General features: G+C 35.8%; 2 protein-coding genes and 1 long non-coding RNA gene across 6 annotated transcripts in view; 1 reads left to right on the forward strand and 2 right to left on the reverse strand.

The window, feature by feature from the left end:
• Window positions 1–1,003: 1,003 nt before the first annotated feature.
• On the reverse strand, window positions 1,004–8,829 carry LOC127518676 (uncharacterized). Its single transcript, XR_007931609.1, has 3 exons — window positions 8,148–8,829; window positions 6,250–6,318; window positions 1,004–1,660 (listed from the first exon to the last, which is right to left on the reverse strand). It is a non-coding gene; the product is annotated as an uncharacterized LOC127518676 (long non-coding RNA).
• Window positions 8,830–8,958: 129 nt separating this feature from the next.
• dnajc3a (DnaJ (Hsp40) homolog, subfamily C, member 3a) lies at window positions 8,959–15,684 on the forward strand. The gene is made up of 12 exons (XM_051905660.1): window positions 8,959–9,164; window positions 9,774–9,884; window positions 9,996–10,120; window positions 10,229–10,303; window positions 11,766–11,918; window positions 12,406–12,587; window positions 13,077–13,196; window positions 13,421–13,526; window positions 13,635–13,755; window positions 14,717–14,849; window positions 14,944–15,092; window positions 15,181–15,684. Exons 1-12 carry the CDS (start codon window positions 9,083–9,085, stop codon window positions 15,339–15,341), a joined length of 1,518 nt encoding a protein of 505 aa, XP_051761620.1. The 5' UTR covers window positions 8,959–9,082; the 3' UTR covers window positions 15,342–15,684.
• Window positions 15,685–16,034: 350 nt separating this feature from the next.
• The window catches only part of uggt2 (UDP-glucose glycoprotein glucosyltransferase 2), a 43,103-nt gene continuing 32,434 nt past the window's right edge, over window positions 16,035–26,703 (reverse strand). For all 4 annotated transcript variants that reach the window (XM_051905658.1, XM_051905659.1, XM_051905655.1 and 1 more), the window contains 6 exons: window positions 21,155–21,337; window positions 19,895–20,055; window positions 19,601–19,715; window positions 19,392–19,508; window positions 16,674–16,830; window positions 16,035–16,583 (listed from right to left, as the gene is read on the reverse strand). In XM_051905658.1, coding sequence (XP_051761618.1) covers window positions 16,561–16,583; window positions 16,674–16,830; window positions 19,392–19,508; window positions 19,601–19,715; window positions 19,895–20,055; window positions 21,155–21,337 — 756 coding nt within the window. In that variant the 3' untranslated portion in view covers window positions 16,035–16,560. The remainder of the gene's footprint in view (window positions 16,584–16,673; window positions 16,831–19,391; window positions 19,509–19,600; window positions 19,716–19,894; window positions 20,056–21,154; window positions 21,338–26,703) is intronic.

Consider the following 26,703-nt stretch of genomic DNA (forward strand, 5'->3'; position numbering starts at 1 on the left):
TGAAAGCGATAGCCTTCCGTTCCCACATCTTTGATATTCTTTCAGATAGGAACACTCTAATGTTAAGGTGATGAGATTGACTGAAAAGCCTGGTAATCACATTCATGTATCCTTCTGAACACGGGATGGTTCTTGATGGCCCATTGTCGCTCCCAAGCTCTACGTGAAATAATATCACTCCGATGGTACTATTTACATATTATTGAGTTTGGGAGGATTGTCTCCATGATAATAAAGCTCTTTTTAGGGAAGGAGCAACACACACACTATTATACATTCATTTATTTAACACACATACTTATTTACACTCTAATTTACACCTAACACATCTGTACACAGTAAATTGCCTATTTTAATTTATTTTAATTTGTATATTGTGTCTTTGCTATTTTGCACATTGTCTGTATATTTGTATATTGTTCTTTTTATTATCTGTGTCTTGTCTTGTCACTGTCAATCTGTTGCACTGTGAGGCTGCTGTCACTACAACACATTTCTAGTATGTGTAAACACACCAGGCAATAAAGCTCATTCTCATTCTCATAATAATACATATCTTGGAGTGGAAGCTGGGTCGGGCCAGGCTATAATTTTCTTACAATAGATATAAGTATGCAAATACACATGAAAATGAAAAGACAGAAAGGACAAAAAGTCTACATTTCTTTTGTGAAATATCAAAACAGAAAAATGCAAACAAGGATTTCACAACCACTTTAAACCATAGGCTACTAGAAAAATATGAAGACACTTGTTAGTGTACTGAATATGATGCTGCTATCATATGAGTGTTGGTAGTGGCTGTGGAGGATTCTGGTGAGCTGCAACAGTAGTAAAGAGACTTCATTATGTTGTCAACATCACTCCTTATGAACAAGTACAATAAACAGTCAGCAAGAGGGTTGAGATACAAAAGACAGTGACAAAATAAATAAACTTTAATAGCGGAAGGAGGAATATGCTCCAAAACCATCAAACATAAACTTGTAATTGAGAGGGGGAGGATAATAAATGTGTAGTTCAACAGCACAAGAGACAGACTACCCAAAATTAATTTCTGCTTATGAGAAGTAAGTGATATTGCATGAGAAAGACCCCTCCAAGTACCAACAAAACATAAGAGGATTACTGAATAAGGGATAAAACATGCTAGACATTGGGAAAACATGGTAAAAATTTCATGCTGTTCTATGTTTGTAAAGGTCAAAGGCACTAACCAGATGATGAAAGAAATAGAACAGGACATTTTTACTGAATGGTATGATCTGTACCAGTGAGGATGAGAAACTAAAATGTATCTTTCAACAGCAATACATGCCATGAAAAACAAGCCTACAATCAAACAATACTTATATGCACTCCATAATGTGGCATTCGCTAACTCGGTTGTTAATACCAATATAAAACAAATCTGTAACAGATCTGAAAGAATCAAATGTATCACATAAACCGAAGATGCACAATGAGACTTGATGAGAAAACACAATGCAAACAGGGTTAAGAGGACGACTGGAATCTCAAAGAGGCATACAATCCAGATAAACACTGCTTCTGCATGCTGTACTTTCTCAGGACTGATCACTATATGTGACTTGTTTAATTCATCGAAGACGGTGATGTTGAATTGTGTCATGGTCACACAAAGTCTCGGCAGTCAGCACTGAAATAACAACAAACCTGAGATTAGTTTTAATGTTTAAAATGTCTGAAACAGAAACACAAACATTCATTTCTGACTGAAACTGATTCATTCTGTTTAAGAATGAGTCATTGAATCATTCATTTAACAGAATCGATTCATTCAAAAACATTGATTCATTAGTACTAATTAACAATAGTTAACTAATGTTAACAAATTAAACCTTATTGTAAAGTGTTACCAATGTATCTTTCAAAAGCAATGCATGTCATGAAATACCCTTGTGCAAACAGTATTGATATGCTCTAACAAATGCAATTTCTTCCCTTTGGCTTGTTTAATTAATAAGTCTCTATAACAGAAAGAATCAAATGTATTATAAACTAAAGCATAATGATGAGACTTAATGAGAAAACATAGCAAACAGGGTTAAGAAGGTAAATCTCAATTTTTAAAATCCGTTTCAAAAATACAAAATAAATATTTTTATCCATAACATCTCTAATATCAAATAAGAATAAATAGTTCACAAAAATTAAGTGGAATGTGTAATAACTTTAATTCCTACAGCACATCAATATAGACTGGACAATTTCAAACATTAAACGACTTTATCTTACCCAGAATCAGACTGTAAATCCACACAGCACTGAAAATGTTGCTCATGTCTGAGAGGTTTAAAATGCAGTAAGTTTAAGCTCTGTTTTCCTCCATTCTAAACCACAGAGTGTTTTTGCTCAACATCCCTCAAGTATAATTACACTTTCTCTAGCAAACTGCTTTGGTCTCTGCAATTAGAACCCATTTCCCCATTAACAGCCTAAAAGCCTGTTTAAAATTTTTAAAAGCATGTAATCAGTTGATTACACTGGTTGCACATTTCAGATCTCCTCAGTCCACGTTCCTTAGATACGTTATCAATAAATACATCATATTTGTAATTTTTTTTTTATTGTTAATTTACAGTGGAAAGGAACATTTTCACTGAATAATGTTCCTGGTTGTCGTTAAGCCACCATTTCCGGTGAACTGTTAGCTGTTCATTCTGTAGTCGCTGCACATCGACACAAAACCATCAATGGTTGACTTTTTAATGATGTATTCATATTTTAATGCACTTATCACATTTACCTAATTTTCCAATAAACCAGTTTTACTGATTGCAATAAAGACGAAGCTATTGGGACCGTTAAAAACGCAGTGTCTGTAATTAGACACGCACGCATTTTTTCCCCCAGCACTTCAAATGTTATTTTTAATGTGATGACCACAAACATTATTTGTTCATCCTTCTGAGATTGTCCCCATCGTAAAACCGAACGTTTCAAAAGAAATTCAACATTTGATAGAAAACACTTTAAAAATAAAAAAAGACAATAATTACCACTTTAACCAGCAGGTGGCGGCAAAGTAGCATTTATTTGCGCATATCAGCCATTTCCTCTAATCGTTTTTCACTTCGTTTTTGACTAAATATTAAACATTATAAAATAACTAAGTTTAAAAATACATTTTGTCAATGTGAAGTATGAAATAATCAAAAAATATTTTTATAAAATATATTGAAAAACAATAACTTTTCTTGTGATTCATCATGACAGAAAGCGAGCACCGCGCTTTCCCTTTGTAATTACAGCAGCTGCCAGTCAGTGCAGCGCAAGATCAATGATTTCAGCACATTTATAAAAACACACATTTTATTAAATTAATCTAACTAAAGTGCACAATAAATAATTTTTGAAGCTTTTTTTTCCACATAAAAGTGTGAAAACTGATGGTCAAATTGAATTTAGCCGAGGAGGAACAATGAGGTAGGCTACGTCTTTATTTATTTATTTTTTTATGCCGTCTTACGTTTGAATAACTAAATTAATGCTATGCCTGACTATTTAAGTGACTATATTCTGATTATAAACTAAGTATTACACTACTGATGCTCAACACACAAGCAAATTACATCTCACCGGAAGTTTTCGAGCTGGCTTATATTAATGCGGAAGTTCTAAAGAACGCTCCGTGCATATAGTCCATAGCTTCATATAAAGCTATTGTATGACTTCAGAAGACCAAAATCATAATTGGAAATCATCTTGTGGCCTCCTTAGGTGTAAGCTGTTGGTGAATGAACTGATTTTAAATTAACATCAAGATGATCAAGATATAAATATATTACATATACTATATAATATGTACATAGAATATGCAACCAAAATGGACAAATAAAACTGGGAATTTGTTTTTACCAGACATTGATTAATTAATGAAGAGAATATGCAAACAGCTGAGGCATGTGTTTATATGAGTGGATTTCAGATACTCCACAAATTATTTATTCAGAGAGATAATTAATATATCAGTATTAAGAAAAAATGGATGCAACAATTTCACAACCACAGCAAATAAAGTACTCTGGGGTACGGAAACATCCTTCCTGAGTAAAGTGGTGAATTTGTAATTGGCTGTGATTGGGCACTTTCACCTGCATGTGGTTATTGGGAGGAGAGGTTTTAGATGGGAGAAACTGTGAAAGGACACAGAGGGGTGGTGACTAATGTGGGGAAAGTGATCTCAGAGCAGCTTTACAGTGATAACAGGAAATTTATGCAGTAAAGTTTGTTTTGGTTGTACAGCAGCTCTAGAAGAAAATAGTGTCATTGTCCAGCTTAAGTATGTTCAGTGTAAATTCAGTTCTGTTGTAAAAATCATTAGTTATTAATTTAGTTAATTAATCTATACAGCAGCTCTAGAGAAAACAGTGGTGTCATCGTCCAGGTCAGTTCAGTTCACATACAATAGTACAAAATTAGCAATGTCAACATGTGTGGACCATCAACAGCATTTAGTCAGAAAGTATTTTTCCTACACTCTGATGAAATATGGTTCAAGTACCAAATAGGGTTCTTCAGCTTGTAACAATAGCAGAACCCTTTTTATAAGGTTCCATAAAGAACAGTGCTTTATAAAACGGTTGGTTCCTGTCCTTGATTCTGATTGGTCAATAGCTGTGTTTTATCAAAGTCCCTTTAAGACAAGTCATTTCACTCGGCGGCCATCTTTGAAACGCCTCTCGGGCATGCAAGTGTAGCTCTTATCTCTTTGAATGGGGAAACATCAAATTCTCTAAAGCTGTTTGCCAAGCTTTCGATTAAATTTAATATTTGAAATCACCAATGAAATCTGACAACAACTGTCTCATAAATTTTGTTTCTGAACGCTGGAATCATGACAAAAAAAGGCATTTTTTCAGGCTAGATCAAGCAGTGACACGATGACTTTACCAATCAGCGATTGGCTCTTATTTAGGAGGCGGGACTTATTCCGCCATATTGCGCGTTGCACATTCTCCCATTCAGAACAATACGAGTGACACGTTATTCTATAGTCTTTGGTTTTATTTACGATAAAACACGGCTATGACCGCTTCACCCATCGGTTCTGTGTAACACTACACAACACTCTTAGCAACGTAAACTGTATGTTCTCAATTGATATTGTTCAGTGAAGCTTACTGTATTATGTAGAAGAGTTTTGTGAGAAAGAGATCGAGTGAGCGAGTTTATTACCTGCATTCAGATTTAGCATTTTCCTTCAGGTCAGTCCTATGTTCATAATAAAAAAATATGTTAAATTTGTCCGATGTATCATCTTGTCCTTTTTAACAGTTAGGGGGTTTTCCCGTGACTGACAGCACTAGTCAAAGCATTTGTCAGTTGCGTCTTGTTCACTACAATTCAGTCTTTTCAGTATAAATGTCTTTGCTACTGACTGACACACTCATAAAGACAGTATTTGCCGCCATCTAATGGCGTAATAATGTAACTTCTGTTGCTGTTCACGGTCAGGGACTATTTTTTCCGGCGGAAGGTAGGCTTTTAGAAAAAGTTTACTTCATGAAAATTGCATTGATACATATTTCTGGCTTTAATATTTGTATTATATATTGTAGCCTCTCGTACCTTATTGCTTACATAAATAACCTCTTTAATAATAGTTTATTTTCATTAATATTAGTATATTATTATCTTTATCATTAATATTATTTTTTTATATATTATTATTTATTATTAATATTTTGTTATCGGCCTGGTCTTGTAGCCTCTAATAGGGGATACATAAAAAACAGCATGTTGTGTCAATTTTATTTTTTATTGACGTGAAATTGTAGCAAAAATGTGTGACGGACAGTGCTCTAACAAGTTATTAGCTGAATACATTAATAAATGACAATTGACATCGAACCTGTATAAATACATAAGGAAGTAAAACAAATATTAGAAACAGAAAATAAGTCCATCTTTAAGTCCATCATTTTGGTGTAATTGAGGGGCGTTTTCTCTCTGATGAGGTTGTGAGATGTGACAGCATTTGAAATACACAGTCTGTCTCTTCCATTTGTTTATGTAAAAATAATGTATGTTTATGAAGGCCAAAAGTAGCAAAAATTGACAGCATGTAAGCCCTTTACAATGTAGAAAAGGAAAAGTGATATAATAGCTTTAATACTTGTTTGTTTGTTTTTTTGTTACTGGGTATGTTTCTGTATAAACCTAAGTAATAATTAAAAAAAATCTAACAATATAAATTATAAATTCAATATCTCTGTTACTTACGTAAGTGGAGAAGAGGAGAGAAGTATCCTTAACTGAACAGAGCTGGTCACATCTACATGTTCTGTTAAACTAAAAAAAGAAGAAAAAAAAAAAACATGATTGGTAGGAAACCAGTTACAATTTGGAACTTAAAATTGCTCTTTAATTATACAGAACATTCTACTCCTGAAAACTTGCTTATCTGCTTCCTTTCCACATTTTCAAGTAATTTTCAGAAAGATCTTAAAGGAAACATTTTGATGCGTTTAGGGTACATTTACAAGATGACAATGTACTAAACACTTTTCCTTTGCGTTTTTGCGTTCAGATGAAAATGTTTTTAGAACGATCCCCATTCACACGGATTTATGGAAACGACTAAAAACACTGTATTACGCATACCAAGCCAGTAGTTGGCGAGGTCACTTTGTAAAGAAACACTATGCGCCTTTAGACTGAATGAACTTGCACTTTGAAACCATTTTTCAAAAGTTTGCATTTTCATGCCCCAAAAGACCGTTATAGTGTAAATGAACAGCCAAAACGCAAGTTCCACGTTTTGAAAACAGTGTTGTGTAAACGGCCCCTAAGGTTATCAAAAAACCCTTTGGACACCTGTTAGTTACTGCACATCATGATGATGAGTGCTAGTACTGGTTGCATGTTGTGCTGGATTCTGATGTCTGTCAGAGCCACTACAAATGAAATTTTAGAGTGTGATTTTTATCCCTGCAAAGAGCAGAGGCACTAACCAGATGATGAAAGAAACAAAAGAGGATAATTTGACTGAATGGTGAGATCTGTAGGATGAGAAACCAAAAGGTATCTTTCAAAAGCAATACATGCCTACAGACCTACAATCAAACAATACTTATATGCATTCTTCGATTAACTGTTGATATAAACATAAGAATGATCTGTAACAGATCTGAAAGAATCAAATGTATCACATAAATCGAAGCAGCACAATGAGACTTGATGAGAAAACAATGCAAACAGGGATGACTGGAATTTCAAAGAGGCATACAAGATAAACACTGATTCCGCATGCTCTGATCTAAAGTACACAGAGCCGGTGGTGTTGAATCATGGTCTCACAAAGTCTTGACAGTCAACACTGAAATAATAATAAATGGGAAAATGAAAAGAAACAGGTTTTCACACACAAAACTCTTTTCTGACTGAAGGTGTCAGACAGTGTCCAATACAAGCCTAATCAGTTCCAGTGACAATTCACACATGATCTGGACATAATCTTACCTTAAATCAGACTGTAAATCTACTTACATGCTTGACATATTTTAATAGTCAAAATGAACTAGTGAAACATCACTTTGGAGAGTTGTTATATCAGAAAATGACCTGAAAGTAATACCCCAAATTCCCTTTAAATATCATCTACCTATAATAAAGGTTTTTTTTTTTTTTTTTTGGTTAACTGCACAGTAGTATTAAATGTTAAATGTTCAGTTGAAAATACTTCTTATATTGGATATATGTTGAGAAAAGTCATTGTTTATTTTTGTTTTCTTACCATATGGACAAAACCTTGAATTATACTGTTATTATTATACAGTATATAATCATCCACATCTGGTGAATACTCAGTTTTAGCAAACACAAGTCATTTTTTTTAGAAGTCATTTTTATTTTCTCTACTCAAACATAATACTATATACTATATTATAATACTATGTGTGTGTGTGTGTGTAAATGATATAAATATATGAAATATATGTATAAGACTCTAAATAATTATAAGACTCTAAATCTGGCAAGCTCCATCAGATGGTAAACATTTGAACAAGTTTTGATAAGTTCTATTAAAAAACAAAAAGCCAGTAACTTCAAAGTGTAGCAAACAAGAAGTCAATGCTTAGATAAAAATAATCCATTGTTTCATAAAATGACAATCTTACCTGGAATTAGACTCTGGATCCTTTTAGGAACTCAAGATGTGATTATGAGCTGTTCATGGTTATCATCCTCCTTTTATAGTATGTGTCATGTCACTTAAAAGGGAAAGTGGTTTATGTCCCGATAGGAAAACTGCACTTCCATTACTAAGCATAATGAGATTGATAAAACACTGTACATTTATTTCTAATGGCAAATGTTTCATTGTCAATGATAAATTATGCATTGATTCTACCAATGTCTCCTTTATTGCATAATGTGCTTCCGTCTTTGAATTTGATTTCTCTTTGAAAAAAATCATTCCTGATTTTCTCTAAAATGTTTTGTGTGACAAAGAGAAATCCCACATAATATTTTCCCTATGTTCCTGTATTATTTATTTAATAATGTCTTAAATTGTCTCTTTTTTAGACATAATACTTGACCTTGTACATGTCATGTTTACATGTTTATACTGTGGTTGCCAGGACAAAAATTGAGCGTGATTACTGTATGAGTTGTAAAATTCCTTTCACAGTGTCCTCAGGCATGGAAACACTGGTACAACTGGTTGAACGGTATATGTATAACTGAAATTAATTTAAAATCAAGATATATCACTAGAAAACTATGCCCTTTTCTATCAGTTCAAAAATACAGTAGTCTACTACATAAAAAGTTTACATTTGTAATCACACGACTTCATTCCTCCCTCCACCAATGTGCACACTCACTGTCGCGCGCGCATGCGCAAACAGAATCAAAATAATGATGCCGTGGCTAGCCTCTGTTGAACAGGACGCGATGGGCGGGGTTTAGAGAAATATCAGCCAATCAGAGGGACCCACGACCAGTGGGCATGATGTCTGCTGGCCTGACAGCTATGCGAATGTCCAGCGTGTCTTTAGGAACTTTATACGTTAAATCAGTGATTTGACGGAGAAAAGAAAAAGAAAACATGGTTGCCGTAAGTCCAGTGGCGCACAAGTTACTAAGCTACGTTCCTTTTTTACTAGTTTTGATCGATCTTCGATACGAAGGTAAGTGATCAGTGCTAGTGCTGGTTAATTATAAGAAATGTTTTTAACCATGTTTGTAGTAAACTATACGTTTGTCTTCAAGGCAGTTGTTTAGAGAAAGTTTTTTTGTTGTTCTTAAAAATAAACTCAAAACAAAGTAAGTGAGAGCTGAAAAATCCCAGCTGTTAGATGTCCACGTTACTCATAAAATACATGTCACATTAGTTCAGAAACGCAGCTGAGGATTCAGTTACCTGTCAAGCATTTTTTTTTTAAACATTAATGATGGTTATTGTGGTGTTATTTTGAATATAGTATGTTTTATTTTACTGTGTTTTCTGTTTTACTGCTCTAAAGTCTGAAACACTTGCTGAAACACTGTGGTTCCACTGCAACAATGCAGACAGTGTTGCACGTATCTAAAATGTTTACTAATCTTGTCAGTTTTAGTGGACATGCTATGTGAGGCATACTATGCCATACTAACTTTACTCTAATGTGCACTATACTACTTTAGTGTACTCTACTGTCTACTACTGAATACATGATGCAGGTATTGCATGTATACCTTGTTATACTGTGTGATTCATTCTAGACTTCAAACATATTTGCTTTTCACATGTATTGCAGGAGTTAATGGTGGGAAGAATGGTGGTGTTGAGAATCATTTGGAGATGGGGAAGAAGCTTCTGGCCGCAGGACAGCTGGCTGATGCTCTATCTCACTTCCATGCTGCTGTCGGTGAGTACTGGATCTTTTTACATGTTTTTCACTGAATGCAGCTTTGATGTAAGCAGTGTGTCTAGATTCATTCATTCATATATTTATTTATTTATTTGATTTAATTATCAGACGGTGACTCCAAAAATTACATGGCATACTATAGGAGAGCAACTGTGTACCTAGCAATGGGAAAGTCAAAATCTGCACTACCAGACCTCAGCAAAGTCATTGAGCTTAAACCGGATTTCACATCGGTGGGTTTTCAGAATCGTTTCACACTGTAAAAATATGTGCAATATTTTTATATGATTTACCAAAACCTGTTACCCAGAATTTAACCAGTGTTTCTTCTTAATCCAAAGGCTAGGCTTCAGAGAGGAAATCTACTGCTGAAACACGGCAAACTTGATGAAGCAGAAAATGATTTCAAAAAAGTGGTGAGTGACATTTGTTTAGCATAAAAGATGCACCAATCGGACACAAGCAGATCATTATCGGCCATCTTTAACTTGATCAGGGGTAGTGCTTTAGTTCAGAGTCTATATTTAAAATAGCTTCTTGCAAATTGTGGAAGTCATACCTATTTTATAAATAATGCCAGGTGTTGACATTTCACCTAAATGTAAAAAAAAAGCGTAGTGCATTTTGCTGCAGTATATGGTTTAATATTTGTAAAACTGGTAAAAGTGTCTCTTTGAAGATAAGTATTGCAGACAAGGTCAGTATTTGTTTGAACATAATGCTAAAATACAGGTTATTGGTTTTGGCCTCAAATTTTCTGATCAGTGTATGTCTATAGCATGGCCACATAAGTTCTGTGATTATTCTTTGTTCATCTTTGCAAAATCTTTAGAAAATTACTGTGCGTTCTATATCTCCTCTTAAAGGGTTAGTTCACCCAAAAATGAAAATAATGTCATTTATTACTCACCCTCATGCCGCTCCACACCCGTAAGGCCTTCGTTCATCTTCTGAATGCAAATTAAGATATTTTTGTTGAAATCCGATGGCTCCATTAATGTACTAAATCCATTAATCCATTGATGTACTAAATGGTCCATTAATGTACTAAAAACATATTTAAATCAGTTCATGTGAGTACAGTGGTTCAATATTAATATTATAAAGCGACGAGAATATTTTTGGTGCGCCAAAAAAAACCTAAATAACGACTTATATAGTGATGGCCGATTTCAAAACACTGCGTCAGGAAGCTTTGGAGAGTTATGAATCAGCGCGTCGAATCATGATTCGGATCGCGTGTCAAACCGCCAAACTGCTGAAATCACCTGACATTGGCGCTCCGAAACGCTGATTCGACACGCTGATTCATATCACTCCGAAGCTTCCTGAAGCAGTGTTTTGAAATCAGCCATCACTATATAAGTCATTATTTTGTTTTTTTTTTGCACACCAAAAATATTCTCGTCGCTTTATAATATTAATATTGAACCACTCACATGAACTGACTTAAATATGTTTTTAGTACATTAATGGATCTTGAGAGAGGAAATGTCATTGCTGGCTATGCAGGCCTCACTGAGCCATCGGATTTCAACAAAAATATCTTAATTTGCGTTTCGAAGATGAACAAAGGTCTTACGGGTGTGGAACGGCATGAGGGTGAGTAATAAATGACATTATTTTCATTTTTGGGTGAACTAACCCTTTAATATATTAATTGTATCACCTATGAGGAAACATTTAATTAAGTCTCCCTGAAGTGCCCTGATTCTTCTCCAGTTTTCTTAGTTGGGTCAGTCAGTGGGGTATATTACCAGCCTAATACCCCAAAGGCTTAATTTAACCTGCACAGTGCACACTTGAACTGTTATGCTGTTCTGATACTTGCTAGCTGTTAATTCATTTAGGGATGACATTTTTCTTTCTTTCATCCAGCTCAAATCAAACCCAAGCAGCAGGGAAGAGCAGGAGGCACAGAGCCAGCTGAAGAAATCTGATGAAATTCAGAGACTGGTGGCCCAGGCACAGAATGATTTCAACCGCAAAGACTACGGCTCAGCCACATCGCACCTCGACATCATTATTGATGTGAGTTAACCTGGATCAAGTTATTATCCGTAACTAAAACTAAAACCATACAATGTGTATACTGTATGTATGTATGCGTGTGTGTGTATGTAACACTAATAAAAGTGACAAAAACACACAACAAAATTAATAAGACTTTAACTAAAATTAAAGTGAAAGCAAAAAATATAAACAAAATCTCATTCAAAACATTAACAAACATTATAATATGTCAATGATACTAAAATAGCAGTGACCTGGATAATGTCCCTCCCTTTAGTAATACAAAAGTTTGTATTGACCTTAGAGGTTCCTGTTGGTGATCCATCCTGGTGCAGAAAAGGATTGTTTGTGCTCAATAAGAGCTCTCTTTGTTCAGAAATATCATGTTAGTTTGCTTTATGCAAACTGAAAACAGAACAAATATCATATTAATTGTCAACAGCAAAGTATTCATATTTAAAATACAAAACAAACAATGGATTACATTTGCTTGTCATCTTCTCAGACGTGTGCTTGGGATGCGGACTCCAGAGAGATGCGGGCCGAGTGTTTTTTTCAGTTGGGTGAAATGGGCAAAGCCATCAGTGACCTCAAGGCTGCTTCAAAACTCAAAAGTGACAACACACAGGCTTTCTACAAGCTCAGCACTATCTATTACAACCTGGGAGACCATGAGATGTCCCTCAAGTAAGTCAACATGTGGTTATTTCTGCATTAAGTCTGGGAGTTTATAGTGCACAATATAAGCCTAGACTGACCCTGTCCCAAATGGCAGCCTAAACACTTGCGGCCTTCCTACGAGTCCGCAATTTTGTGACGTAACGCTGCTTTGACTGTCAAGAAGAAGTCCGCTGCAGAGCTCGCTTCAGTGCTTGCTTGGCAAAAGTGCACATCGAGGCCACATATCGACCGCTTGTGAGCACCTTCTGAAACCTAAAATGACAAATGGGACACGCGTACGCGGCAGCCATTTTAAGTCCACAAGTCCGTGAGTGCATATGAAATGTGCCATTTGGGACAGGGCCACTGTACAAGTGTACTACCTACATTGTTTTAATAATAGTATGTGAAACGAATTGCAATATGTAAAGATAAATGTACATAATGTAGCTGCCACACCATGTCCAAAGTGAGTGAAATCCTGGTTTTCATCCTGGCTATTTTTTTTGTGTGCAGTGAAGTGAGGGAGTGTTTGAAACTGGACCCGGATCATAAGCAGTGCTTCAGCCACTACAAGCAAGTTAAGAAGCTCAACAAACAGATACAAGCTGCTGAAGAACTGATCCAGCAGGAGAAGTATGTCCCAAAATATTTATAAAACTGTAACATCAATGATATTGCATATTACAATACAGCATTTATTTGAAATGGAGTAGTCTTAAATATGACGTTTTGATAAATTTAATGCGTTCTTGCTGAATAAAAGTTTTTCCTTTGGTCAGAATAAAGTTAATTTATTTGTGAAAGGTAATGCACATGCACTGATTGACAACTAAATGGTTGTTTTTCTAAATCCACAGGTACAGTGATGCAGTTAGTAAATATGAGTCTGTTATGAAGACTGAACCAAATGTTCCTCAGCTCATACTGAATGTCAAAGAGCGCATATGCCACTGTTTGTCTAAGGTGAGACTGAGCTCCATGACCACAAGGTGTCGCCGTCTACTAAAGCATACACTGCATCTGTACGTAACTGATAGAATAACGTGAATATGTATTGGTCTCATTCCACAGGACCAACAAACTGATAGAGCCATCTCAATGTGCAGTGAAGTTCTGAACACAGACCCTCATAATGTGAATGCTTTGAAAGACAGAGCAGAGGCCTTTCTCCAGGATGACCAATATGAAGAAGGTAGCTCTAGATTCACTAGACATTTTTACTTAACCAGACTTTTATTTTGAAATATGAACATGAAAAATTATGAAATATTGGTAGAAACCTCAGTTTGTTTTCAAGAGTTCACAATATAACATCTATTTTATATTTTGAGAAAAAAGGTCTGAAAATGTTTTAAATCTAAAAGTAAAAAACATTTGATGCTCGGCGAGCCGTGTTCTTTCCGCATGTTTTTTGTGTTTGTTAGAGGTTGAATTTCAATCAAATACTGTCAAACTGCACATTCTACTTCTGAATAGGATGTCTACAATATAAATTGTATGAAAATTATGGAAATATATGGTTCAGATCACTCAAGCTATATTTGGAAGAGTCCTTATGTGGTCACCAATGGAGCCTGGATGTCATCAAGTGGAAAAGTTTGTTACTGCGCCCAAACAAAATCTTACTGAATGCTAATTTTTTGAGATATCAACCTAAAATTTGGAGCGAAATTTAAGATTTTTGGCTTTGATATTCTTGCAGTTATAGAGTCGAACATGTTTTGTAAAATATGTATTTTGTATAAATTTTTTTTTTTATATATATTTTTATAAACGTAACTTTTTTTTTTTTTTTCATTTTCATGAATTGATTTTTTTTTAGCAATAATAAATAATCTAATTGAATTAAAATAAAATTACATTCTGGGCTATATTATCAGCATTTACCAGTATTTTCTGTAGTTATTTTAGCAAAACCTGAAGAATAGTCCTTAAATATGGCAATAAAAATTCAAATGTTGTCCAAGACAGAGATAAAATGGCACAGTAAAGGCTTTTGAAAAGATCATTTATTGTTAAGGTCACTGTATGTTCATTTTTTTTTATTTTTATTTTTTTTAACTTTCCTGTTTTAAAGAATAAACAGATGCTGTTTTCTCAAGATTGCTCTTAAAATGATCAGGTGTGTGGTGACATAATTGTTCTTTTGGCAGCCATTAAGGACTTTGAGAGTGCTAAAGAACAGAGTGAGAATGACCGGCAGATCAAGGAGGGTCTGGAGAGAGCACAGCGGCTCCTCAAACAGTCCAAGAAGAGAGATTACTACAAGATCCTGGGTGTGAAGAGGTTAGAAAAACAGATGATGCAAGTGTTGTAGTATGTGTTACCAATGCAGAGGCCTAATACTCATTTTGAAATGAGTAAACTTCTGTGGTTGCAGAACCGCCCAAAAGAAAGAGATCCTGAAAGCATACAGAAAGTTGGCGCAGCAATGGCATCCAGACAACTTCCAGGATGCAGAAGAAAAGAAAAAGGCAGAGAAGAAGTTCATAGACATTGCTCAAGCCAAAGAAGTTCTCACCAACCCAGGTATATTTTAGTGGTTTAAGCCAGTAACTTTACCCTGTTGTTGCTCGGTTCTGTGGTAATTTAGTCCTGTTCTTCTGTTTCTCTGCAGAGATGAGGAATAAGTTTGACCAGGGCGAGGATCCCATGGACCCAGAGAGTCAGCAGGGTGGGGGACATCACCATCACCACTTCCACGGTGGCTGGGAAAACTTCCAGGGATTCAATCCTTTCGGTTCTGGACCATTTAATTTCAAATTCGGTTTCAACTAAGGCTTGGCTAAAAGGACCTAGGGCCTGAATATGTGCTGGAGTAAGCCAATAGGAACTGGCACCTTCTGAACCCGCCCACAGGCACGGTTCTGACTTGACAAGCGCCTTAAAAACAGGCTGTCACGTGATCCCGCTTGCTAGCTGCTTGTTCTTGGAAGCAGCTCCTCTACTTTCAGGGATCTTACAATCCAGAGCGCAAGGTTAATAGCCAAGCAACGTCTATACATGTTGAATGTTTCGTTCCTGAGAACAATATGTACATAGAAAATGAAACTATTTTTCTATGAATCAAATAATGCTGTAAATAATTAAATAAAGAGATATGAATGCTTATTTAAATTAATAGGATCTTTTTGTCTGTTTTAGACACACCGTAAAACACAAGTCAACATTAACATGAATGAATTTAAAACCCAATATGTCATAAAAGACTTATCCTTCTCAGAATAAAAATATCACTTTATTCCTGAGAAATACCACATCCTTGAACATCAAGGCATAGAAACAATGATGTAACATAACAACATAAATAAAATGGGGAATGTGAAAGATCCTCCTCAATACCTGGGATACAGAGACCGTGTGGGGATGGGACCTGCAGAGTTGACAAACTTTGACAGCAATGAGGTTATTTTCCCCCAATAATGGTTCACAATTGTATGGTTCATTCTGGAAATAAACATCTTTGAGAGCCCTACTTCATAGTATTTAATATTTCAAAATGTCAAAGCAATTTAAAAGTGAATTTATTAGTGAGACCTTTGTTATAAAGCAACCATTTGAAATCTCAGGTACCCTTCATTTGCAAACACTGACTGATAAAATACAGTGAGAATATTTACTGAAAATGTTACAAAAAAGCATTTACATTTAGTCTTCTCTAGAGGAATGTACACAATATTGGCATATTTTCCCTTATAATACTACAGATATACACCAGTGCCATTGTAAGTTCGTAGACCTGTCAAAAATATCAGATAACACTGCAATTTCTTTACACCAACAATTTATAAAAAGCTATGTCATGTATACAGTTTACATCTTGAAATTAGAAAGAATTCAAACTGAACTCTCTTTCAAAATAATATGCATTAAAAATGAAATAAAGTCCATTAATATGTTTCCTAGTGTGTATTTCCTCAAGTGTTCCTGTTGTGGAAAACATCTCTGTATGGTTGAGTTCAAGATTCACAGGAAGTTTAGGTGCAAACATCAAGTGCTAAAGTTCATCACGTCGAGTGCCTGTTAAAATACAAATGATGTTCATGAACGTATTTAATCACAAGGCTTACTGGAAAAAATATTGTCATTTTAGTGATGAATAAGTCTTACCTGTGTGCTGCGGTGATGGTTTACCCTGGGTAATTTTCTCCTTTTGCTCTTTCACCTGTTTCAGAAACTGCTTTATCTCATTGTCATACTCAGACCATTCTGGAACAATCCTCACGGCTGCACTCAGCTTGGGCTCTTTGGTCTTTGGGTTATTGCACTGCAATAAATCAACCCAAAGAAAGAGTCAATTGTGGTGGTAAAACACTTCCTTCCACCTTTTCCAACAGCGCCTTGAGTGGCTTTATTTCATTTCTTGAGCACTTCAAGTGAAAACTGCCAATGCCGTTCATCTATAATATAGCTTGATATCAACACTTTCACGACTTTTGAGTCACAAAGCACATTTTTACAACATAACGGCACTTTTGTTGTGCCACTTTTTTTTTTCTTTTTTTTTTTTTTAAAGTTGCATCAACTCTTTAGAAATGACGCCAAAACTAAAAGCACACCACATTATTTCAGGCATTTAAGCATAATCCTCAAAAGGTTAAGATCATGAGAAACATACATTATCAAGGGTGTCCATATTTTTCACGGGTAGGGCTGGGGGCTAGTGAATTTTATCATGGCAGTGATAACAGAATCAAGAAAAGTTTTGCTGCAAATTATATAGTAAATTATTGTCAGTGAACCGATTTAAAACTGTACACTGCTGTTCAAGAGTTTGGGGTCAGCAAGATTTTATTTATTTATTTATTTGAAAGAAATTAATACTTTCATTTAGCAAGGATGCATTATATAGATTAAAAGTGACAAAGACTTTTATAATGAATATTCATGCAATGAACATTATTTAATTAAAGTTTTCAAAGGCTTTTCTTGTCAGCTGATCAATATTTATATTTACTTAAATGGATTTAACTTATTTTCAGTAGGTAGCACTTAGACATCTTTAAAGAAAAAAAAATGTATTAGCAGCACTATATAAAGTAGAAAACTATTAATTATTACGGAATAGTAAAGCAATGATAATATGGAGTGACTGCAACCACAAGTTGGCAAAAAAAAAAAAAATCAATTTCAATAGTACATTGAGTTTAATTTATCGACATAGAAGTCATGGTTAATGTGATAGTTTTATAATACAATATATTGTTAATCCCAAGATTCTTCATTTCAGTGAATAAATATATAGATCCTGCAATAAATTTTTGAGGGCCCTAATGGTCTGGTGGTAGAGCTTTTGTTAAGCGAGTCAGAAGTTCTGGGTTCTAATCCGCCTTTGTATATTGTTTTTCTTTTCTCATTAAAACCAAAGATGTTCATCAGTGATTGTAAATCAAAAGCAGGGACACGTTTGTGTGCATTTTGTTTTGTGATTTCACTGGATTGAATAGAGAGTCTCTGCAATGGTGTTAAGCAATAGATTGAAGCATTCATCTGTATGACACTGCACGAGCCACAGGAGAACACTATTGTCTTTCGCCACTGATAACAGCGGCAATGAACGCTCAGCATGATTTCAAAAACAACACATTCTAGCGCCAGATCACCTCTTATTTAACAAACAAATAATATGAATATTCTGCTAGTCAACTGGAGATGTTTCATTTGTATTAGGTACATCCGTGCCGCAAGATGATTCAAAAAATGGTGGGGACATGTCCCACCCGCAAATTGTACCTATGGTAAAAATAAACCCATACGCCACTGAAGTAAAAGACTTTCACAGCTAAACTTGGTATACATTAATGAGGTGAATGGAATGCAGTGGTCAGCACTCTTGTGAAGCTGAGAGAGTGAGTCCAGCCTGTGCTGTGAGCTGCAGCCCTTGCACACATTTCCCTCACTGCCGTCTCTAATGAGACGTTTCCCTCTCCATTTCCCAGGAGCAGCCGGCAGGGAGGAAGAAGGTGTAAATGAGACTACTATTTTTGTCGCACTGTGTATGTGTGTTAGCCAGGGAGGGAATGAAGAAATCTGGGTATGATCAGACTGCAGGCATTTCACCTCACATAATGTCTTCAAGGCAATTTTTCATAAAAATGAAACCAAGTAATTTGATCATCATTGCTAAAATTATAATCAGTGCCAAATAAAACAGGGTTATGCTGGAAGATATAAAATATCTATACTCTGTAATGTATATTGGTAACACTTTACATAAGGTCTCATTATGTTAACATTAGTCAACTGCATTGCACCTGCTATCATGAACTAACAATGTACGTTACTACTACAGCATTTATTATTCTGTAAAAATGCTGTAAAAATTACATTAACTAATGTTAACAAATGAGACCTTTTAAGCATTTTGATCCACAACAACTGCTAATAAACATTCAGTCAAGGTGCGGTCACACTTACTGCTGTTGGGTGAAATTTTGCAGGCGATACAGTTTGTTTAAATAGGAATCTGTGCAATTGAGAGTTTCACATAAGGGTGAGAAATTTTCTCATGCAGATTGAGCTTGTGTTCAGGTTGCTCATCCAAATTCACCACATTGACCAACTGCTTGAGTTCTTGCCATTTTTCACCCACAAAATGTTGCCAATATGACAGCATCTTTACATTTAAAACAGCTATATAAACCATACCTATTTTGTTATCCTTTTAAATACCATGCAAGTTTCCTGGATTTACTTACATATTCATGACAGTAGTTGACATAGATTTTTATTTACTCTCCCCACCTTCCAAATGGGTCTCCAATTCTTGCTTAGCTGTAGCATGTTGCTAGTGTGCTGAAAGATAGTGTGTTGTGAATGCATACTAACCAGATCTATGGTCTTGGCTGTAGCTTTGGAATTGTCATCACACCAGGTCTCACACCACAGCCACTCCTGAGGTAAAGACTTGATGGCTACTTGATGGATCATGTTGTTGGGAAGGTCCTGTTAGCATGAAGAGAAACATTCAAATCACATGAAAGTCCTTCACTAGTGGTGAACATATGGCTGTCTTGAGAGATATGTCAAGCTAATACCTGGTCCAAGTTGGACAGACTGTTGGGATCTTGGCTCAAGGCTTGGTATTGGCCTCTGAGCCGGTCTCCAGCTGCAATCTTTCTGAATTTCTTTAAGTCCACCACATATAATGCACTGGATGATAAGGACCACATTTACTGAATATTACATATCTCACAATTTCAGATATTCTTTTGATACTAAATTTTAAAATGTTATAGCATACTATAATTTATCACGTGGCTAGAATTTTGAAGACAAACATGATATTCTGTATTTTCAACGTACATTAATGTGATTTGCCTCAGTCTAACCTGATATGGTATCTCCTGTGTCCAAGATGGGAGGCCCAGTAGCCAGTCTTCCAAAAACGGTAGCCTTCCATTTCTTTTCGGCTGTCGCAGAATGGCGTGTAGCCATAGGGGGCGCCCTCTAAATCCAGATCTCTCAGCTCCTTCAAATCTGCCCTGACAATCTAAATATAAAGCATTCACAGGGGCAAGTTTTGCAATTAGAAGATATCACTATTTGCTCATGTGCTAACAGGATGAATTGTTGGAGAAGCGCTTGTGAATTAACTTGGCTGACGTTACGTAAAAAATGCCAAACCATAAGACATGTATTGTTAAATCAGATTCACAGGTTCGAAAATGATGCATATTACCATTCATAAATATAAACATACTATCACTATTTTACTACCAAATTTGTCAAAATGTGCAGAATACTGTATCTTTCAATGCAATACTCAATTTGCCCTTCAAATGCGAGAGATAAACTGGAAGTAATATCAGCCATGATTTTTAATATTTTTTTCTTGACTCATTATATGAGTATATCTACATGTAAATTATATATTATAGCCAAGAGTTAAGATGTTTTAAAGTGAAAATTCACCCAAAAATGAAAATTGTGTCATCATTTACTTATCCGCATGTCATTCCGAACCCATAAGACTTTCGTTCATCTTCAAAACACAAATGAAGATATTTTTCAAGAAATCAAAGTGATTTCTGTTCTACTGAAAGTCAATTACTCCATAACTTTTCTTTTGACGTGTTCATAAATATAGTAGTCAACATTTGAAGTGGATCAGAACCTTTCATCAAAGTTGTCTTAAAACCTTCTTCTTAGGACAACTTAGATTAACTTTTTTGATCCACTTCAAATGTTGACTACTGTACATTGTAAACGTATAAACATATGAACGGTTTAATCCAAGTCTTCAGAGAGACATGATCCTTTTAATATGATGAACAGTTTCAATTTAGGCTTTTATTTTAATATAATGCACATACGTAAGGCGCATCAAATACAGAAGTTCAACTGTACTGACTTGACGCGCAAGAACAAACCTCACTCAACAAAGATGAACAAACATTTTATGGGTATGGAACAACATGAGGGTGTCAATGATGACAGAATTAAAATTCATGAGTGAACTAACCATATAAAATAAAACAGGATTAAAAATGCAAAACAACTGTAATTTATTTTCACATGCTATTTTTACAAATATGCAGCAGGCTAGCATTCCATTCAGAACCACTGTTGTTTCTCATGTGTAAGGTCACCTGATCAGCATCAACAAAGATGATCTTGTCCACGGCCAGGGGAAAAAGCACATCCAGGAAGAGGATCTTATAACCCCAGATGATGCGCTGCTTTTCTGTCTGCTGGTGAAGCCAGCGGGGCCACTTATACTGGACCAGCTCATACTGGAAACCATATGCCTTCGCCATGTGAGAGATTGTGTCCTGTACACACGCAAACATAAAGGGATAAACTATAGAGGACGATAAACTATGGGTTATTTTTTTCCTCATTTTCTTTGGTTAAGATTAGGAAAAAACATTGATAAAAAAAAACTCCTATTCCCATCATCAGCTAGTACAATCACTATGTTGAAGAGTTCCTTGAGTAAAAGAAAGTCAACCGGTTACAATATGCACCTGTAAAGTCATATTTACATATGCTCACATATATGCATATACATATTTCCCTGACATATTTATCTTCCTTCTCTCTGTTGTGATACATACATTGTCCATTTTCCCCTGTCTCTTTCAAAAGGCTCTTCCTGTTATCTCAACTTGAATGTCAGTCTTTCCATATTGTAAATTTCTGTAACAATTTGTTCTTAATGAATTCTCCTTGGGGGAAGTTGTTGGAGTCATAGGCGAGTAATCGCTTTTTTTTCCACTGCTTGCCTCCAGCAAGGACCTTGATTTGTTACTCCTTTTTGTTCGGCTTTCACTTTAGGCATAATAAAGTAATGGATAATATTTTTCCAACAGAACTGCCTTAAAGCCCTGGAATGACTAGTTACACACTGTGAATGCCATAAATTTAGCCATTCTGCATCACAGATGTAAATTTGCATTCCTTTTCCCACTTTTCTTTAACATACCTTCCTCCCTTTTCTTTTGCTGATTGTAAAGTTTTAATTTTTTTTTTTTTTTTTTGCTACTCCAAATAAATCTAGAAATTATTCTGTTCCAGTCATTGAACTGTTTAAACAGATGTAATAAGTCAGGTACTTTATTAATTTTGACTGATTCTACTCTGTTACTTGTATCCAATGGGAGTAATTTCCACATATTCTGTCATATCTGTCTTATTAACGAGAGCATAGTTGCATTCATATATCAAAGTAGCCTTTTGGTATAGTTACCCCTAAATACTTAATGCTCTGAGAATCCCATTTCAAATTATATACTTATACAAAGCTTGAGAGGAGGAGTCTTGAAATTAAAAGTCATAATTTGTGTTTTGTTAATGTTCAATGAATAACCAGAAAGGTTCCCAAATGCTTTGAAGGAGGACCACAACCTTAGTATGGTGTGTTCAGGGTTGCTCAAATAAACAAGAATGTCGTCGGCATAAAGGCTTATCTTCTCTTATTCACCTTTAATATTTATACCCTGTATGTCCACATTTTCCCTGATTTATTGTGCCAGAGGTTCGATAAAAAACACAAATAGTGATGGGATAGTGGATAACCCCGCCAGGTTCCTCTCTCCAATGTAATAGTCTGGGACAGATAACCATTTATTTTTAATAATGCAGTAGGGACCGAATATGATGTTTTAATACATTTTATGAATTCTTCCTTGAAACCGAACCTGTGTAGCACTTGATATACAGTCATGTGAAAAAGTTAGGACACCCTATTGAATTCCATGGTATTCCATATCAGGACATAATAAAAAAAAAAAAAATCATCTAGTGCTTAGCAGGTCTTACATTTTGGAAAATAAAACCTCAGATGAACAACAACACATGACATATCACACCAATGTCATTATTTATTTAGCAAAAATAAAGCCAAGATGGAAAAACCATGGGTGACAAAGTTAGGACACCCTGATTCAATGCCTGTAGATCCACTTTTAGCAGCAATAACTTGAAGTAATCATTTTCTGTATGACTTCATCAGTCTCTCACATCATTCTGGAGGAATTTTGTCCCACGTTTCTTTACAGCGTTGCTTCAATTTATTGAGGTTTGTATGCATTTGTTAATGCACAGCTCTCGCCACAGCTTTTCAGTCGGGTTGAGGTCTGGATTTCGACAGGGCCATTGCAAGACCTTGATTCTTTTCTTTTTCAGACATTTTGTGGTAGATTTGCTGGTAATCTTCAGATCATTGTCCAGTTGCATGACCCAGTTTTGGCCAAGCTTTAGCTGTCGGACGGATGGCCTCACATTTGACTCTAGAATTCTTTGGTATACAGAGGAGTTCATGGTCGACTCAATGACTGTGAGGTGCCCAGGGCCCAGGGCTACAAAACAAGCCCAAAATCATCAGCCCTATACCCGCATGCTTGACATTTGTTATGAGGTGTTTGTGCTGATATGCTCTTTTGGTTTTCACTAAACTTGGCGCTGTACATTATGGCCAAACATCTCCACTTTGGTCTCATCTGTCCAAAGGACATTGTTCTGGAAGTCTTATTGTTTGTTCAGAAGCAACTTTGCAAACCTAAGCCATGCTGTCATGTTTTTTTTTTTTTTTTTGTTTTTTTTTTTTAGAGAGAAGAGGCTTACTCCTGGAAACCCTTTCAAACATGCCATACTTGACCCGTCTTTTTCTAATTGTACTCTCTTGAACTTGAAAGTACAATTACAACTGTCTGCAATTTCACGTGTCATGTGCCAAGGAGTCATGTGTTGTTGTTCATCTAAGTTTATATTTTCCAAATTTTAAGACCTGTCAAGGACCAGATTATTTTTTATTATGCCCTAATACAGAAAACCATGGAATTCAATAGGGTGTCCTAATGTTTTCACATGGCTGTAAGTACAGCCAACCTAGTCGAAAGCCTTCTCTGCGTCTAGGCTAAGGAGGATTGCACTTATTTGTTTTGAGCTATATGACTCATTATCTGAAGTGTATGTCTAATATTGTCATGGGTTTGTCTGTTTTGTACAAACCCTGTCTCATCCAAGTCTATTAATTCAGGTACAACTGTTTCTAATCTTTTTGCCAGGATTGAGGTATACAATTTGTAATCTACACTGAGTATTGAGATGGGTCTATATGAACTACATTCTTTCCTTGTTTATATATCACATATGATAGCCTCGCTCCATGACTGAGGGAGCTCTCCCTCTTTAAGTGTGTGGTTCTCCAAGAAGTAGGGAGGTTAATTTAGTGCATAAAATTTTATACCATTTATACAGGAATTAGTGTTGTCAGAAGACTCGGTACTTCGGTACCAAATCGGTACTAAAAAAATGAAAACGTCATGGTACCCAGATTTCTTAAGTACCAGTGGTACCGAAAACCCGGTCAACCCGGTTCTTGATGCGCTATCCGAAAGGTGCGCAGTTGCGTCGTCTTCATAAAAGCACTGAGACATGCCGACCGGCGGTGCTGGTGCGGTGGCTGTAAATCCACTTGTTGACAAGAAAGGAGGAAAGAGCCACGTATGGAAATATTTCGGATTTGGGGCTGATGACGAGGGGAACATCATAGATCATCAAAAACCAATTTGCAAACAATGTCATCAAAGTTCTCTCTCAAAAGGAGGAAACACATCAAACTTAATAAAACACCTTAAAGACCGACACCCGGATCTAATAAAAGAGTTCAAGCAGGCAAGTTTCAATTTTATTTCATATTTAGAGCTTCTGTTATGAATAATATACCATATTTTAATTTGAATGTCGGATTGAAATAAAACGTTAGCCATTTGCGTAGTAAATCTTTAGCATATGTGGTGCGGCTAACTCTAATATAATGAATGTTAGAATGACGCAGTTTAGATTAAATAAAAGTACATTAATATAAAACACGGTTTATCTTCTCCTGTATAGTGTGCTAAAACATTACAGTTAGATAGTACCATTAACTAACATTAGGCTACTTCATGCATTATCTAACATCAACTTACAGTGAGTGAACAATATATTTTTTACAACATTAATGTTTGTGAATGTTATTTAATACACACACTTGATTGTTCATGTTTGTTCATTGTGCATTAAATAATGTTAATAGATAAAACTTTTGATTTTAAAAATGTAATGGTAAATTTTTAAATTAACCCTAAGAATAATTACATCTTTGTAACAGTGATATACACATGTAATCTTATCTAAATTTATTATAAAAGCAGAGGTTTGTTATTTACAGAAAAGATGTATTTCAGCTGTTGTCAATGATCTAATGTTGCATTTGGTCAGAGTCAGCCCATTGTTTTACTTTTATATATTTCCTTTTACAGCTGCAGGCTGAGGAAGATCATGAAACATCTACAATGACACCCCAGCAAAACCCTCTAAAACGGACAACAGTTACAGATGCTTTTCGGCGGCAGCAGAAATAAGACAAAAACTCACCTGAAGCAAGAAAACTGAACCGAGCTGTTGCTGAATTCATATGTATGGATAAAGTGCCCATTTACACCGTTGAAAAATTTGGATTTCAGCAACTGCTTTATCACTTTAACCTAAAATACCAGCTTCCAAGCCGAAACTTTATGTACACAGAGATTCCCCGCATCTACAATGACACCAGAGACCTCATAATCCAGCATCTCGAAGAGAAACCATTTTACAGCTGCACAACAGATCTTTGGACAAGCAGAACTGCAGACACTTTCATGTCTGTAACTCTGCAGTACATTACTAAATCGTGGGAATTGCAATCCTGGTGTCTTGGCTGTTGTGGTCTCAACACAGATCGGACTGCTGAAAGTTTGAAGGAGGCCTTTGAAGAGAAACTTTAAGACTGGAATTTGGACATTGTAAAAATGTCAGGCATCATGACAGATAATGCCACAAATAACAAAAAAGCCTTCGAGGACTACCCCTGGATTCCTTGTTTTGGACACAATCTCCACCTTGCTGTAAATAAGGCATTAGACATAAACAGCTCTGCCAAGGCTTCGAAAAACTATTTCTGCCTTCACAAGATCACCAAAGCTTTCACGCCAGCTGGCCAAAAAACAGAAAGATCTGTCCTCTCCAGACCATAAACTCATTCACGACGAACCCACTCACTGGAATTCTTCATATGATATGGTGGAACATTTCTTGGAGCAGCAGCAGGTTGTCTGTGCTGTGCCGGCTGAAGACAGGACAAAAAACGGTATCTGATGCCAAAAGACTCAGACATTACAGTTTTAGAACCTGTTAAAGCAGTTCTTGAGCCAATCAGTCTTTTTACTGATGCACTTAGTGGGGAAAAACATACCACCCTGTCCTCAGTCTTGCCATTACTCTGGAAGGTATCTGAATCAGTAATGAACAAAGTGACTCTGCATTAGCCAAAGAAATGAAGGAAAAGATAAACGATTATCTTCAGCATCGCTATGATGACCTGCACCTGCGGCTTCTTTTCAACACTGCAAACTTAATCCAAGATTCAAGAACAGCTTTGTTTCTCTTAAGGTTGATGTGAAGAAAAGTCTCCTGGATGAGGCGAGGAAAATGGGCAAGGAAGAACGAAGTGCATCTCAGGTGTCTGGAGAGTCAAGTCAAGAAGTCAGGCCATCAAAAAAATCCAGAAATGACCTGAAGCAACTGCTTTCCACCATACAAGGGGAAAAGAAAGAAAAAGGAGAACCAACATCCTCAGGTCGAGCACAGCTTTCTGCAAGTGACGAGTTAAATG

The sequence above is a fragment of the Ctenopharyngodon idella genome, chromosome 9 (genome assembly GCF_019924925.1).
Source record: "Ctenopharyngodon idella isolate HZGC_01 chromosome 9, HZGC01, whole genome shotgun sequence".
Classification (NCBI taxonomy): Eukaryota; Metazoa; Chordata; class Actinopteri; order Cypriniformes; family Xenocyprididae; genus Ctenopharyngodon; species Ctenopharyngodon idella.

What these genes read in the sequence shown, in the direction of transcription:
- dnajc3a (XM_051905660.1), top strand. Translation starts at nt 9,083, where the DNA reads ATGGTTGCCGTAAGTCCAGTGGCGCACAAGTTACTAAGCTACGTTCCT. An exon ending in TATGCCACTGTTTGTCTAAG is followed by an intron (nt 13,527 to 13,634) that starts GTGAGACTGAGC and finishes CTCATTCCACAG; the next exon opens with GACCAACAAACTGATAGAGC. An exon ending in AAGATCCTGGGTGTGAAGAG is followed by an intron (nt 14,850 to 14,943) that starts GTTAGAAAAACA and finishes CTGTGGTTGCAG; the next exon opens with AACCGCCCAAAAGAAAGAGA.